At 40.2% G+C, this 16,900-nt stretch overlaps 1 protein-coding gene across 10 annotated transcripts in view; it reads right to left on the minus strand.

Moving 5' to 3' along the window:
• The window catches only part of SOX5 (SRY-box transcription factor 5), a 296,501-nt gene that overhangs the window by 48,314 nt on the left and 231,287 nt on the right, over positions 1-16,900 (minus strand). For all 10 annotated transcript variants that reach the window (XM_071551297.1, XM_071551303.1, XM_071551302.1 and 7 more), the window contains one exon: positions 13,849-13,995. In XM_071551297.1, the coding sequence (XP_071407398.1) occupies positions 13,849-13,995 (147 nt within the window). The remainder of the gene's footprint in view (positions 1-13,848; positions 13,996-16,900) is intronic.

The following is a 16,900-nucleotide window of genomic DNA, read 5'->3' on the forward strand; positions in this document are numbered from 1 at the left end:
AAAAAAAAAGCAAAATCTGGTAGTTGAAAACTTTAGAAGAAAAAAGTCAAAAGAGCTTGCAAGAAAAGATATTTCAAACAGCTTGGACAACTGTCAGCAGACTAAGACACTCCTTTTTAAAAATCACCTGTGCTTTCTCTGACTCTGGATATCTCTGTGTGACCTAGGCAGATTTTACACTGAGAGGCAGCAATGTATACACTACTAGGGATATGTATTGCAAACATAATATACACTGTATTTATTTATAGATACATACAACTGTAAGAAAAATGTCAAAATACATTTTATGACTGTAGATATGACCTGCTTGACAATTTGTTTTTCCAACTAATAGCTTTTCAAAGGGAACCTATCAACACAAAACTCATCTGTTTTTAATGTTTGTATGCTATTAACAACAACCCGACCACTAAAATCAAAATGATTTTACAACTCTGTCTTGCTGGATATTTTTTCATTTCACCTCCTTTTAGCAGCAAGATGAAATCTAATCAGCAGTTCCAGAAACTGGAGGGAGTTGAATGTACTGTAGGGAATGTTCAAAGCAAACACATGCTCATTCATCAAGTACTGCACTCACAGAAGAAGAATTCGTTTAATATTTATACCTCCTCCATAATTGCATACATGGGGTTAACTACTTGAGAATACACCTGTTCGTTTTCCTATGCCATAGTCACACCTTTTTTTAACTGATGTGTTCTTGGGTCATGCTGAAGAGACTTGGGCTCAGTTTCTGACTTTCCAAAAAACCTTCTCTGTCAACTTGAATGAGTCACTCCTTATCTAATCTGCACACGGTCAGTGACATGTTTGCAAAGTTATCTTACCAAATAAAAATCTTAGTGCTTTGCACAAGTGAAAATAGCTATAGAAAGCAAAAGATCCCCTCTTTTGTCTCAATTATCTACTCACAGAACTGGAACAAATACATCCTTTCATCTATGAAAAGGGTTTATTCTGTGCAAGGTGGGCAAACATCATATATACGTTTATGTAACTGCATGGGGACACCACCATTTACAACTCTGTAAGTTTAGTAAGTAATATTGATAATATATAATTATCCTGATGAATGCATTACTTGACCATAATAATCATAATTAAAATTGAAATACTGTATTTTCCTTTATTTTAGTATTTCCTGTTGTCCATACCAAACACAGATTACAAGCAGAACAGTGTTGAAGGAGTATTCGGCCTCCCTTGGTGAACAGACTTCAGGTCCTACTCCTGATTCACACCAGTAAAAATGAAACCACCATCAGGACCAGTTTTGGGGCCAAATGGCTGGCAGGCACAATGAACCACAAATTGCTGGATTCATTAGCAAGACTCATAGTTTGTCCCCATGAGATGATGAACACTTTCGACTCCTTTTAAAATCCTGTGTCTTAGAAATTAAAATTAACAACTACAAAACCAGTATTTTTGTTATACTGTAGAAACTCAGTGGGAATTTGAAGTTAGATCACAAGAATGCCAAAAATCTATTATGTAAAATTAGGCAGATTTTTATCTACCATTTCCCTGTTAATTATGTAGAACATGCATGCATCCACACACAATACATACTCCATGCTGTTCCTCAAGCCTTAACAACTGGTTAAAATAGTTTTTCGTAAAGCTGAAGGAGACAACTGCCTTAAAAAATACCTTTCAAATAGCCCCAGTATCACACTGTTAAGACCAACCTATTCTTTTCAGACATAAAACAAATGTCTATTTAAGAACACATCCAAGTGCATTTCCATCACTCAGTCAGAACACATTCACCTCCCAGAAGTCAACACTGTGGGATGGAGAGGGAGAGGGAGAGAGGGAAGAGACCTTTAGTCCACCTACTGGCTTCACTGAAGGCAATGAATCCAGCCCTAGCTCATTTCAAGTAGGTTCAACTGTGTCAAAGGTTACCCACAAGCTATTTCTTGATGATTTATAGCTGATGTCTACAGATCTTCTTTTATTTTAATGATGACTTCAATACAGACATTAAGACATTCTTTGTCTTCACAGAAGTATATGAGAGGAGAGTTGACATCTTAAAAAGAATTTGAAGAGGCTGATGCACTATTTCTGAACAGGGCCAGCTCTGAGCAGTTTTTATATCTTATCCTGAAAAAAAAAGAGAAAGGGGAGAAAAAAAAAGCCCCCTTCATCTTTCCTCTCATACTAAAGCTGCTATGTTTTTGTGACTTATTCTGGGCATAAATCCTAGAGCACTGACTCAAAATGTATGTCACCAGTTAATTATCATCAAGACAAGAGACTAGGATACTTGGTAAGCATAAGATAATTTTATCTCTTCACCAGTAATAACATGTATTTTTATAGCATTATTTTGCTCTGTTTGAGCCCAGAGCGATTTACAAAGTGAGTCCCAAATGATACTATCATGGGAATCCTTCCACACAGCACTGAACAGTAATCATTTGGGGGTAAAGAACAACAGCACAGGAAAAGCAGTAGCAAGATATACTGCATTCATTTGAAATTTAAGATGTCATGCTGGTAAAACTGCTGAGAGTTGCCCAAAAGTGAGATTATTTTTAGCTTCAAAATTTGTGTTGTGCATGTGGGCGAGTGTGCACATGAGGTCTGCGTGTATGTTTGGCAATCGTCATCAATATGGACATTTTGAGTGCACCAGCCAATCTCCATCAGATCTGATGGAGTCCTCAAATGTTCCACATCTTTTGTGTAGGGGGACAGTGGGGTAGGAAAGGGGAATGCTCTAAGAATCTCCCCTCAAGAGAAGACTCCAGTGCTTACCCACACATTAACAGATACCAGAGCATGCCCTGAAGAGAGGAATTCTACATTTCCAGCAACAGCCCAAATATTGCTGGACTTCACCATGAAACTAAGGTTTACCACTTCTGGTGATCTTGGGGCATATTGCTCATTTTAAGTGGAAAGCAGACGACGATGTATCGGTGCACTCTGTTCTGCTCTGCAGTCCTCCGAGTACCCGCGCTATTTCCTTGCTTGGGCCAGCCAAAATGATGTGACTGTTGTTTTCTCTCAGCCCCAATAAAATGTAGTTGGTTGGCACAGTAGTGAATCTCCCAAGTGTTACACCACCACATCCTTCTGCCTAAGAGTTGCAGTTCACTGGGAGGACACATTTTGTGTACAGAAACTGCTGTCTCCAAGGCATGAAATGTAGTGGACAAACAGTCATATGACACCATTTTAACTTCTGATATCACAAACTAAATGCTACTTGACCTGCATTTCTTAGCCAAATGTGCATGTTGAATTTTTCTGACCCCAAATTTAGTCTGTCCCTTTACAGAAAATCCTGAAAGCAAGGGCTATCCACTCATTTTTGATGAATAATAAGCAAATAGAGATGAATTAATTCATCTACAAGTTTTAACTGCAAACTCTATGTTCAGTGGAAATCTGAAACTAGGATAAGAGCACCCAGAAAGGGAAAGAAGATAATTTCAGAGAAGGCTAAGAATATTGGAAATAGTCACAAAAAGGGCTCATCCTGACCTGCAAGCAAAGCATAAAAAACCCAAGAGTTTAGACTAGAAGGGCTCAAGATTTACCAAGGCAACCAACAGCTAAATTCAAACTATATTAACTTACAGCTGTAACCTGAAGCCTATATAGCTTTTGGTATGGCTAAAGATAAAAATAATCAGTGACCTGGAATGACTGCTCTCCCTGAGAGAGCTACCTTTGGAAAGAAAGAAATTCACAAGAACCCACACAACAAAAACACTTTCCAAAATTGCTACATGCGCATGTTTTCTTCCTAATTGTTCACTGAATTAAAGCTGCTTTACTAATTCTGTCACTATATTACTCCCTTTTCTGGTACACTGCTTCACGGTTTTCTCTAGAGCATTTCGGAGATGAATAAATGTACCCCCGAAACTCAACTTTAAGAAGCTTTTTGTGCCAATTTTCCCATGGATATGTCATGTTGGGTTGTGTTTGTCACTCTGCAGCTCCTGTTGTGTTCTGTTAGCTTGAAATCACGTAATGCGATGTGGCTGATTCATGACGTGACATGTCACTGCCTGACATGTCACTGAAAGATGTAGGAGCCCATGAGCTTCATCTCCACACACACACACACACATCTTGGAAACGCTCCCTCGTTTTGAATCCACTAGCAGGTGCTGGCATATCCACTCAAAAAAGTTGAACAAACACTAACAAATTATGAAATACTCAAAGTTACATTCCTTCTGCAACATCATGATTAGAAATTGCAAAACCTTCTCTACAATGTTCCTGTTAGAGACAAGATCTTCCCCTCCATGCACTCTGTGGTGTCAAGATACTGAGCAATCTTTTTTCAAAGATTTTTTTCTCAATGTTTTTTTCCAGAGATATCAGTCCTTGCAATAGTTTATCTTTTCTTTAAAGCAGCAGGTAAAAATGTAGCAACTAAAACGAAACAAATAGAAACTAAACTCATTCATTAGCATTGAAAGCACCCATTTGAATTCATAGTCTGGCAGCATTAACGGACAAAAGCACATGATCAAGACTGAAAATTTGAACAGGTTTCACATATTAAATCCGGTCAAATTACATCAAAATCCAAGATGGTTTGTTGTATCACCTTGTCTGCCTCTGACTGGCCTTGGGATGCTCGCAAATGTTTTCTCTGGATACCATGGAAGCACTTTCACTGGGAGATTCTACAGTAAGAAGTCTCAATTCTGCTGAGAAGTACTTACGCCTTAGCAGAATTGCCAACATGAAGTCTTCCATGATTTGAGACTGAAAATTAATCCCACTTGATAAAAATAGTAACTCATAGATTCGTTTTTGTAGCTGCTAAGCCTTTGAGATAAATTTTTACCAATCTGTAAGTTTCAGCCATGACAACCTGAAGCTTTTTTGTTTAAATTAAATTCTCATATGACTCCAGGACCTGGGGCTCTAAGGAAGCTATCCATTATAAAATCACAAGATGTAGACACACAGCTTTGAAAAGTATGCACCCTCTAAAGTGATGCTTTCCACATAATGCCTCTGAATCCCTTTTGCACCAGCTCACTTTACACTAAACAATTCAAACTGCATTCTGTACAACAAATGTGCAGTTCTGAGAAACTTGAGAGAAATATTTGCTAAGCATTTCATATAACTCTGAAGTTAATACTAACATGTAAGAAACTCTCTCGTTGAATTTGAAAATAAAACAGATTTTTCCATTCTGCTGCTAAGTGTTGGTTCTCTTCTGCTATCCACAGTTACCAGGGATTAGAGATTAAAATGTTTCAGATTAAAATATTTTTGGAGCTCCCTTGTTACATGATTATCACTGAGCTGTGGGTACAGAAATACTCACTGCAAAATATATTTCTGTGCTGCTTAGTTTGAATTCCATTCTGCCAGAACGTGTCAAAAGGAGCTAATTTCAAATCTAGCATGTAACGTGGATGCAAACTACCCTTCTGCAGACAAAGCAAGCAGGTTTTGGAAGCTGCTAGACTGATCACATTAGAATTTGATTCAATCACCTCAGAAATTCATTTTTCATGTTGAAAAGAAGTTCTATATTTGGTAAAAGAAGGCTACACTGCTCTCCACTAGACAGGGCCAATGCAAACTATGAACTTTTGATTACTAACACATGACACCAAATGCCCAAACACTTACTCTGAAACTGCAAAAGGCAAGATTTAATTCGTACAGTACCTGGTTCCCTTCTAGAAGGATCTGGTAGAATGCAGCTCTCTGCTCCATTTCAAGCTGTCTCCTAATCCAGGAACTAGACATTGCTACAACACTACTACTTGCACAAGCCTGTGCTCCTGGAATAAACATGTCTCTTGATTTAGAGACTCTTAACAGCTCAGTCTAAAAAAGTCTCCTGAATAAAGGGTGACCTTTACTTTATAGGAATTTCATATTCTGAAGGAAAGCAGAAATTAATCTGATATTGGCATAACTGGCTGGTTTGTTATTTATACTTAAGTTAGAGCTAATATTGGTCCTTCATCTTTTCAGTGCTGCAATACTTGGCAGCCCCCAGCAAAGAAAGGTATGTCCCAAGCTGAACTTTGAATATTTCTCCCATGATTGGTCCCCCTTTCTCAGCATAAAGACTGTCTTTTCAATATTTTTCAACTCTCCCCACAGAACAAGCCCACCCAAATATAAGGAGGATCAACTAAAACCACTGAAACCGGAAAAATTGCATTTTTCTCTGTTTCCTTATGCAGCTCCAGATTGCACGCTCTCCTAAAGCTCTTTTACTGTTACTTTTAAGACTTTGTGGCCAACTGGCAACATCAGCTCAACAGCTATCAGAATGGCATTAAAACCCCCCTGACTTTGTGATACTGTTTTCTTGTTTGGGACTATTCTAGTCTCTTCTTGCGAAATACTGCTCTTTGTCTTTCAAGGTCTTTGTTCCAACACACACAATATGGGCAGGTCTCTCCAAAAGCTTCTGAGAAGTTCGTGCTTGGGTGTTTCTAAGTAACAGGGTACAAAATGTCAGGTGCCAGCACTCCTAAACTGAGGAGTTCAGGAGTCCTAAACTGACGGATTCTGTAACTGAACCTGCCTTTAGCAGCAGCCTCCTGAAAGCAACAGTGCCTGGTGTAATATCCTGATGTTCAGTAGTGTATCATTTAACCAAAGATAATGAAACTACTACCTGCTGCCCACCCCACCAATTTTTCCATGTAGGAAAAAAGGGGGTATTTTATTTCTTCATGCCTGTAGTAGAAGGCATTAGCAGCAAAGAACAGCAGTGAACTAGTAAGGACACAGTGCTTGTTTGTCTTCCACTTTGGTTTACATCTTTGTTGTTGCCTGTCTGAATTCTGAACACCTCTCTTTCAGAAATGCAGCAGTCTTGCTTAATTTGCGTATCTCGCTTCTGTTTTGTCATTAGAGATTTTGAAGGGGTTTTTTCCCCCTTTTTTCTTTTTGTTATGTTTTCTTCTGAGTCTCCATTATAAACGGTGCTGATTGAGCCTGACAACTCTGCTTGAGAGACAGGCTCCTGCCAGAGAGATATGTTATCAGGAAAAAAGAGCTGTGGACAGTTAATCTGAAAAAGCATCCTAGGAGCCCCTCCATGCATCCAATTTATTTTTAGGAATGCAGGGAGAGGTGGGAGGCAGGCAGGATGCTGTGCAAGTCCCTACAGATGCTGCTATTTAGATACATTCTCTATTTTAGAAAAGCACCTTAAGAAGTTGCATTAATACCCATCACTTCACTGTGCTCCAGCAAACGGTTTAAAAAGTCATTGCTTATATTCCTGGATGCAACATATAGGAAGAAGAACAAGGAAGAGGAAAACAGCTTCAAAGATTCTGTCACAAACCCTGCATTTTACTACTTGGGATCAAAAGTATAGGCAGCAAATGAGAAACACTTCCAGGTAAAGAGATTATTAGCTACAAGGTCTCTATTGAGAATGGACAGGGATACTAGAGAAGGAGCCAAGTAGAACAGCACAGATAAGGCAGATGAGGTCTTGGTTTATAGCTCCCTGTACATCACTGCATCTGTACTATAAACTTCTCCTTAATTATCTTACAGCTTTTTCTGACCTCTTTAATGCAAGGGGATTGGGAAATGCAATCACTGAAACATGTTTTGAATGTTCTAATTTATAATATTCTAGTGCTGTTATTCCAGTGCTGAAAAGCTTCCTAGATAAATTTAACAAGGATTTTTTTAATCAATGGCATATAAAGAATTGTGTCCAGTCTGGAAACTCTCAAAAATAGAAGAGCATGAAAATCTTGGAGATAAAACTTCTGTAAACATAGGTTTGATGTTCTGTCAGGGATACTTTATTTTACATTTTAGGAGAACTCTTGTTCTTTACTCTACAATACCTCAGTACTCCCTTTAATGAAAATAAGGATGCCTTAACTTCCTGTTGCTTGGACAGGCATCCAGGAGCTGCTCAGCTCTTCAGCCAATAAAGAGGACAGTAACTGGCATTAGTATATGATGTCTAACCTGTGCAGTGGGTTAGTTTCAGACAGGTTTCTTGTCTCTGCTGTTCAGGGAAAAAGGATTTGGCCCCATGTAACACAATCGCACTCTTTGATCACCTGTACACAGCCACAATTAGTCTTCTTTATCACACATCTGTCCTCTTTGCAGCTGAAGGACTTCACTGTGCTCTGCAGAGCAATTAGTTCATGTTTCCAAAAATATTTGATAACACTAAATAAAAAGAAGTGCTATGAAGAGGAAAAAACTATATCCTCTGCACTTGAATAGCAATGCATGTATCATCTGCAGAGCTGAAATTAAATATTTTCCCTTAACATGTTCAAAAATGGCAGCTCTGAGGGCACAAGGAAGCTGCATGTCCCGTTACCAGCGAGGCTTCTGTCATAGTCATAGCATGATGTGGAAAGCAAGTTGATGCATCTACGTACACAACGGAGCTTAATGTTTACCCCAAGATCTCCCCAGGATAAAACTTCACATTCTACACTATCATACAAAAGAATGAAATCAGGGAAAGGGAGACAAATATACCCAATTTAACAGGGCTGCTTAGGGTAGTCATCTAGAATGAAGTTCAAGTCAACAAATTGCCTGAAGTACAATCTTAAATATCATATAGATGAGTGTTCTTTTTACTGTTTTGTTTTTGGGTTTTTTTAGGGCCTGTTTCTTTCTCCTTCCCTTAAGATAGTTTCATTTTTTTTCCCCACTATATTTTTATCCTGAGTCAAGAAAACTCCTATCAAAACTGGGAAGTATAGCCCCATCATCTGTTTTGACAGGAAAACACACAACCAGCCCCCCATAGTAAATAGTTTACTCTTTTTAGCTAGTAAAAATGTACTATTTTTTCCTGTGGTGCATTTGAATTAAAACGCCCCTTTCAAAGGCCTCTTATTCTTTATTTTGTCCTTGGTATGACATGTACTTGGTAAGAGTCTACAGTTGCTCAGTTGTAGTGCCCCCAGCCAGGCTTACCTTGCCTGGATGAGAATGGAGCAAGCACACCGTTGCTCTCTCTTTATGTTTTGTATACTATGAACGGGATGCAAGACACAGCTGGTGCACATGGCAGCAACTGCAGCATCAGCACCAGATACTCCTCAAAAATGGAAGAAGTTCTTCTGGAGCGTCTCTGGCTGTCTCAGAGCCCATCTGTACTGTGGTAGAGAGGCAAACTCTAAATCTTTCAAAGGCAATTCAATTGCCATCCATAGGTCACATGAAAAAATTTCAATCCCCTGTTTACTTTGATGATCAGATAATGTGAAAACAAAGTGCCATCTTCAGTTAAAGATTCACGCTGTTATTTTTCTGAATATTGCAGTTGAGGAGAATCTGACTGTGTATATCCAACTGCTTAGTGCTGTTTCTGGCTTGTCTGAAACACATTTCCTTTCCTTGTCACAACTCCCAGGTGCTACTGCAGAGCAAATAGTAACATCACTGCCAGAAGTATTTGAAAAGAACAAAAAAAATTGATTTGGACAATCTGTGTGCTCTTGTCATTGATGGAGACACAACTCTGAGGAGGACTGGGGCTGAGGTCACAACAAGGTTAAAAGAAAAGTGCCCAGGAATCCTCTCCTGTCACATTTCACACTGAATTGTTCCTGTTTCACAGCAGATGCTACAGACAATGCACTGTGCTCCACTGAATACAGGGAATCATTTAGCTACATTTACAAGCTACACTGAAAATTCACTCCGGAATTACTGTACTTGAAAGGTTACATGGAAAGGGCTAGAGTTTTGCATCAGGCAGGCACTGGATGCTATGTTTATACATGTCACACAAAAAGCATGGAACAAAGGCAGGAACGAACAGGGCCTTGGCTGTTTACAAGTGCGGATGATGTTGTTGTCCTTATTGAAGAGTATAATGCACCTCATCTGAAGCCAGTGAAGACTGCAGCTATCAGGTGAGAATCCTGGTAGCATGCTGAAGTATTCAGATAAACAAAGTCTCTTTAACATGGCCTTTTCTTTTTATCTTGTGCATGGCCCTGTACAAGCAAAAGGCTTGAAGTTAATCACAAGGTGGGCTGGAATGTTATTCTCCCTAGTTCTTATCTGCACCTATGCCTGTCCTCTTCTACTTGGGGGCCTGTAACCACCTTGAAGACCCAACAGAGCAGCATGCAAGCATTTACACGATCAAAGGCAAAATGTACTTAAGACAGACTTTGGAAATCCAGCACAATTTGGCAAACTTCAAAGATAGTTGCCTTTCAAACGAGTTGTGGAGGAGGCCTTGGTAAATTTGAATGGTATGATTAGCATACCGGCTGTTTTTAAAACTGCTCAAGAAGAAGCTGTGTTAAAATCCATTTCCGCAAGACACATGCATTTTCTTTTGGACAGGCTCCACTAGCTCTGTTTCTTAAATCAATTTTTCTGGCACGGATTTCTTCTTGGAAGAATGTACGACACCAGCTCAGTTTCCTAACCAAAACTTGACAGAATGTGTGCAGCACAGCATAATGGCATCTCTGCTTCATGGCTTCCTAAAAGTTACAGTACAGAAACCTTGGAAGTGAATTTGACTATTCCAGGTCACATCTGTTGAAAGGTGAGTGAGACAACAGAAGATGTCAGAGTAGCCTGCCCAGCAAAGCGTTCAAACGCTGGTGAGGGCCACTGATAAAAGGTTTGCCAAAACGGGAGTTGCCAAGGTCTTAAAGGAGTTTCAGGGATGTTTTCAAGTCTTACTAGAGTTAAAGGATGATCCTTGGCAAACTCCCCCTGATGCTTCTCAGCATTTCTAGAGCCAACAGTTGTTCCATCTGTCGCTGAGGCCGACTTTGAAGAATCCTTGCAAAGAGCAGCACACTAACTTTAACACTACACAAGTGAGGAAAAAACACAGATTTTCAGAAGTGACCTAGATGTTTGCCAGTAGCTTGACACACTCTCAGGTAAGGCTGTTCTCCAAACACTTGAGTGCATTACCAAAGCTGTGCCAGTGTAAACTGTGGGCTGAAAATACTGAAAATGTTCAGTAAACAGCATTTATTGAAAGCTTGTCTAAGGCACTAACTATTCATCTGTGGAGGTCTGATGTACAGTAACAGTGAGAAAGACCACCACAAACTGACTTCAAGAAAAAAAATGATGCTGGGGATAAAAAAAAAAAAATTAGAAAACGGATGTGAAATGTAGATGGATACTCCCTGAAAACAGCTAGAAAAAATAAAAAAAAACCCAAACCAAACAACAAACATAATAAACTTTCAGGGATGTTGAACACAATCTTTGAAAAAAGCAAAGGACCACAGACACAAATGATGGTGTTTAGTTTCAACATGTAAGCTTCAGTTTCTGCCATTGTGATGGATTTGCCAGTGCATTTTCTGAGCCAGGCCACTGCACTATTCTATAAGCTTTATTCTAATTACTGTAGGCTCTATAAAGGTTTCTTTATAATTTAGTATCATAAATAATTGTGCTTCCAGACTGGAGTTCAAAGCTCAGAACAGCACTCGCACAACAGCACAGGCAGGTCAGGTGACCTTTCTCCAATTCTGCTCTCTCTGGTGCTGAGGACAGACAAAGTGATATGTCTGTCATACGCCATTACCATTAGAACAGAATCTTGTTCTTTTATTACAACTGATCTCCGCCGGATTTCTCAGCAGGAATGCTAAGTGAAATCAATGTCTTGGATTTCCAGGCTGAGCTTGGAGGTCACAGCCACTCTATCATTTCTCAGCATTATCCCTTCTCTTTCTCTCGCGCTCTCTCTGAGCCTCCAACTGGCATGCAGCAGATTGAAAACAGCATGCATCACAGGGCTTACTTATGCTGCACAATTTTACAGCCTTTTGGACCCCCTTACTTTCCTTTTGGCCGACTTTTTTTTTTTCTTTTTTCCAAATCTGCAACTAAGTTTTGTTTGCGCCCGACAGACCTGCAAGCCAAAAGCACTAGAACACCTACAAACATGAAAAAAGAGTAAAACACAAGGGAGTACAGAGTTGATCTTGACAGCTGCCAGTTAAGATGGTCATGATCAATGGTACCAGTAGATATGGCAGGCCTTATAATCCTGCGATTGCCACAAAGTACATACTGTGCCCCTCCTTAGATCTCATCAGACATTCTGCTTGTGCACAAGAGAACCAAAAATAACATCAGGATTTTAAGTGTAGGAGATCTCACAAGCTACTAGCCACACACAAAACCCCTATTGTAAAAGGCACAAAAATCTCTTGTTAAACCACAGACACAACCTTTTTTTTCTTTAAAAAAATGAAAACAAAACAACAAAAAAACCTCCCAAAAAACAATCTACCATTGAGCACTGCACAGCTTTGTGATTCCTTACTCTAAGAGAAGAGGCCAAGCCAAGGATAAACTTCAGGAAGTCAGAAAGTCTACACTAAGAAGAGAAGAAAGACAGCATAGACAAGTTTGATCCATTAACACAACAGCTACTGATTTCGAGTCATGTCTTTTATTCCTTAAACACGTATCTCACTGAGCTGACAATGGTATTATTTATTTGTCTGGTTATTTTTAATCTGTGATGTTTTACTGTTAGGGTAAAAAACAAGACACTACTGTCAATTCAAGGAATCTCTCCCAACATGATAAAGGACATGGACAGCATGCTAGAGGACACTAACAAAAAGAAAGGATGTATTTTTATCAAGCTCTTGCTGTCACCTAAATAGGAGTGCATTCTTCCTGCATTCCTTAGCTAAATTCTTCCTACTTGTTTTGCAACACCTAAGACGTGCCATTCAATGTTAACCTGTTAATTTTGCTCAGCTGTGGCACACACTGAGCTCACTTTCTACGACTGTAGATGTTCTGCATCCTTTCTCTAGGTATAGACAGTCACACACTGAGGGAATTATACAGATGTGACTCCCAGCTGTGATCTTGACCTCATAAATGAGTATGGACCAAATTGCCCAGCTATGACCAAGATTACTCATCAGAGCCCATCACTCAGTGGACAGATGTCAGCTCTGCTCCATGACACAACAGATACTGCTTTGGAGACTTCACAGAATCACAGAATATGCTGACTTGGAAGGGACCCTCAAGGATCAATGAGTCCAATTTCCAGCCCTGCACAGGACCATCTCCAAGAGTTACACCACGTGCCTCAAAGTATTATCCAAACACTTCTTGAATGCTGGCAGGCTTGGTGCTGTGACCACTTCCCTGGGGAGCCTGTTCCAGGGCCCAACAACCCTCTGGGTGAAGAAGATTTTTCTAATATCCAACTTAAACCTTTCCAGACTCAACTTCTGGCCATTCCCTTTGGTTTTGTCACTGGTCACCACAGAGAAGAGATCAGTGCCTGTTCCTCCTCTTGCCCTCACAAGGAAGCTTTAACTGCAATGAGGTCTCCCCTCAGTCTCCTCTTCTCCAGGATAAACAGACCAAGTGAGCTCAGCCACTCCTAATATGGCTTCCCCTCAAGGCCCTTCACCATCGTTGCTGCCCCTCTTTGGGCACTCTCTAACAGCTTAATATCTTTCTTACAAAACTGCACACAATATTCAGGGTGAGGCCACCCCACTGCAGAGCAGAGCGGGACAATCCCTCCCTGCCCTGGCTGGTGATGCTGTGCCTGATGCCCCCCCAGACACGGTTGGCCCTCTGGCTGCCAGGGCACTGCTGACTCAGACTCAACTTGCTGTCAACCAGGACTCCCAGGTCCCTTTCTGTGCCACTGATTTTCAGCACCTCGTTCCCCAGTCTGTACTTGTTCCTCCACAAACTCCAGCTCTGCCCCAGGACAGAATCTGACCACAGATCAAGTGCCCCAGCACTTTCCATCTCCCGCTGACACACTGATAACCAGACTCCAATATTGAAATGAAACAACAGTTGTGTGCCGGAATACCAGGCCTGGTACAGTACCTTGCTTTTGGGTGGAGGGCTGTTTGTGCTCTTGTCTGTGTGGATGCTGGTAGGGGACACGGCAGCACCGAGGTTACCCTGGGGTATGCCAGGTATCTTGCCTCCCGGAGACACCTGCATCGCAGCAAGTTGAGCAGCATACAACTGCTGTAAAAAAAAAAAAAAATTGGGGTGAGGGGGAAAGAGAGGAGAGACACCGTCAATAAATAAGTTATCTTCCCAAAACTTCTACTGCAGAGGATATGTTTTCCTTCTGATGAGTAGTTTTTATTTAGCAAATGTATATTTCAAGACAAGAACTGTCATCTCAACTTCTGTGACTCATTCCTCAGGGGATGAATGAGACGTCACCATGACAAATGTCCCAGCATCCCTGTGTGTCCAGGGATTCGAAACAAGGAATACATTGCTTGAACTACTGGGCAATTTTTCCTTTCCTGAGATGACTTAGGCATAAAAGTATTTCCACCAATAATATGCATCGACACTTGTGAAACTCATATGATGTTTGATATGTCTCTGTGCCATCGTTTTATGTTTTTTTATTTTCCTTGCCATGTCTGCCTTCCTTGCACAGGCTGTAAGGTGTTTGGGACAGGGAATGTTAAAATTGGGACTACTTACTGTAAGAGTCCACTTTCAGTTGGGTTCTGGGGACCCACTAGAGTCAGTGCAAATATACACATATTGAAGGTAAAGTATTGCCCATTAGCTATTAGAAGCTCTGATTAAGTCTAAGAACCCTTTCTGTGATAGATGCAAAGCAGACACATCATGCAAATGTTTTTCTCTTCAAAACTAAACCAGTAAGGCACTTTAAACACATATTTCATTATTAACTTGTGAATACTTACAATCACAGTCATCTGTTTAAAGTTTAGCACTACAGTAAGACTTTACTGGACAGAGCTCAAAAGCAGGGAGAAAGCAGGCAAACTGACAGCATCTGGAAGTTCCCCCGACCTCCAAATAAAACATGAAAACAATAAACATGGGGGCAGGAAAAGCAGCAATTGCTGCTACTTTGTGAACAGTGAGGAATTCAGAAGTCAGGTGCCCAAGAGAGCAGGCAGTGCAGTAACAAAGGCTTTCCCTCCTCAGCCCCAGTATCAAAGACTGACACTATGTATGGTTAGTGCTGTGCAGTACATGTGTGATCTGTAACACTGAACGAAGGTATTCTCTGTCTGCAGCTGCTAACAGAGTGACAGTGACAAGGAATAATATGCAGGAATATGTAACTGGATGTGAAAAAACAAGGGGATTCAATGCGACTAAGTTAAGAAGTCTTGCTAGTAATGCTTAGCTGTTTTGCTGCTGTTTCTTGGTAATTTTATATGCTGATAAAAGAATCAAGGTTAGATTGGAGGGCACAAAGAAATATTATCCCAAACCAGCAAGTCTGAAAGAGGAAAATGAGGATTCATTATAGGAGTAATCCACATGGAGCTGTGCAAAAGGTGCAGAAACACTGCTGAAGTCAGTTCAGTGTATATAAGCCCTGTAGCAAACACTAAATTTGATCAAATGGGCAAGGCTTCCTGCTCTGAATCTTGCACAGTCCTGGACATTGTCTTGTGGTTTCCCAGACAATCTCTTCCCTTTGCTGGTGCACAATCCTAGCCCCTGCAAGTAATTAAAACAGTCCATCGCTCTTTTAGGTGTAGTCAGACATTAAGTTCTTACTTCTTTTTCACACTTTCTAATATTTTCAGACTTTCTATTCTTTTCAGTTTTGAATCCTTTTTATTTGTTTTTCTCTACTGGGATCACTGCTTGTTCCTTATTTTTCTGTACTTCTTAATCATCATTTATCCATCCTGTTCTGTTTAGTCTCCCTCTCTTTCCTTATCAACCATTCATTCATCCATTCTCTCCTTGCCTTTTCCTCAAATTTATTCATTCATTTATTCTATGTGTTACCCCAGCGAGACTGAGCCAAATAGATGCAAATCAGCTACAGATAAAAGTCATCAAAAACAATCCAGCCACAAATCAGTCACAGATTCAAATGCATGTATTTATCAGCTGAAGCCCATATCCATTCATTCTTTCTAAAGAAGACTAAATCCAGCAGGGAAAATGGAACAAGTGCCTGTGTGAACCAGAGCAGCATTGCAGCAGGGAGTTCAAGGAAAACCAAGCCATCATTATGTATGAATTAATGTATCAGAAGGGCAATGGTTGTTTAAGAAATAGGATACATGACTCAGGAACAACTCAAACATAATCAGACTCTGGAAGTGACAGAGCAGATCTAGGGAAAGCTTTTCCTTTTCTTTTGCTCCCTATTGAAAAAATGACAAAACAAATTGAGACAACTATTGGAAAAAGACAAAAGAAAGTCAACCAGCCATTAGGCAGGAAAAGTTTAAGCTTGCTGCTAATCTATAGATTAGATATCAGAGAATATGTCTAGTCCACATGTAAAGGTAAAAATAACAAGGTCAGTTTGGACACTTAAAGTCCTGAACCAAGTGGAGATCAGTAACAGGCCATACAGAGACCAGTCTACTGAGAACTGAGGTTTCCAGAAATTTTTGTGAGCCTTTGGGCAGGACTTTTCAAACTGAATCTTTACCCGGAAAAGAGAGGGAAATCTCTACTTCAAACCTTACTCTCAACTTTCTGTTGAGGTCCAATGACAGAATCACAAGAACAAAACCGTAGGAAATACATCCACAACATGGTGTCCAAGAATCTGCACATCTTATACCTTAGTGGTCCCAGAGAAATGTGTTGGAGGCTGTGGTTCCTCATTACAGTACTGTCATCAACCATCTTTCTGACAATGCATGCTAAGCAGACAATGACTAAATAAGCCCTGGGAATGAATTTCCCAATGAAACAGCCCAGGGGAAAGCTGTATTTTCAGGTGAAAATGGAATATATGGAATGTCAAATGCATGGTGTTTTCTCAGTTCAGGGACAGGTATACCTGAAGAGAATGAAACACACAGCATAGTGTGGAGCAACCTGGAAGGAGGGGTGGAGGAAAATCTATAAAGCCTTCATTCATGCTTTGTAAAAACTTCTGACCTCCTGTTATCAG

The sequence above is a fragment of the Pithys albifrons genome, chromosome 3 (genome assembly GCF_047495875.1).
Source record: "Pithys albifrons albifrons isolate INPA30051 chromosome 3, PitAlb_v1, whole genome shotgun sequence".
In the NCBI taxonomy this organism is placed as follows: Eukaryota; Metazoa; Chordata; class Aves; order Passeriformes; family Thamnophilidae; genus Pithys; species Pithys albifrons.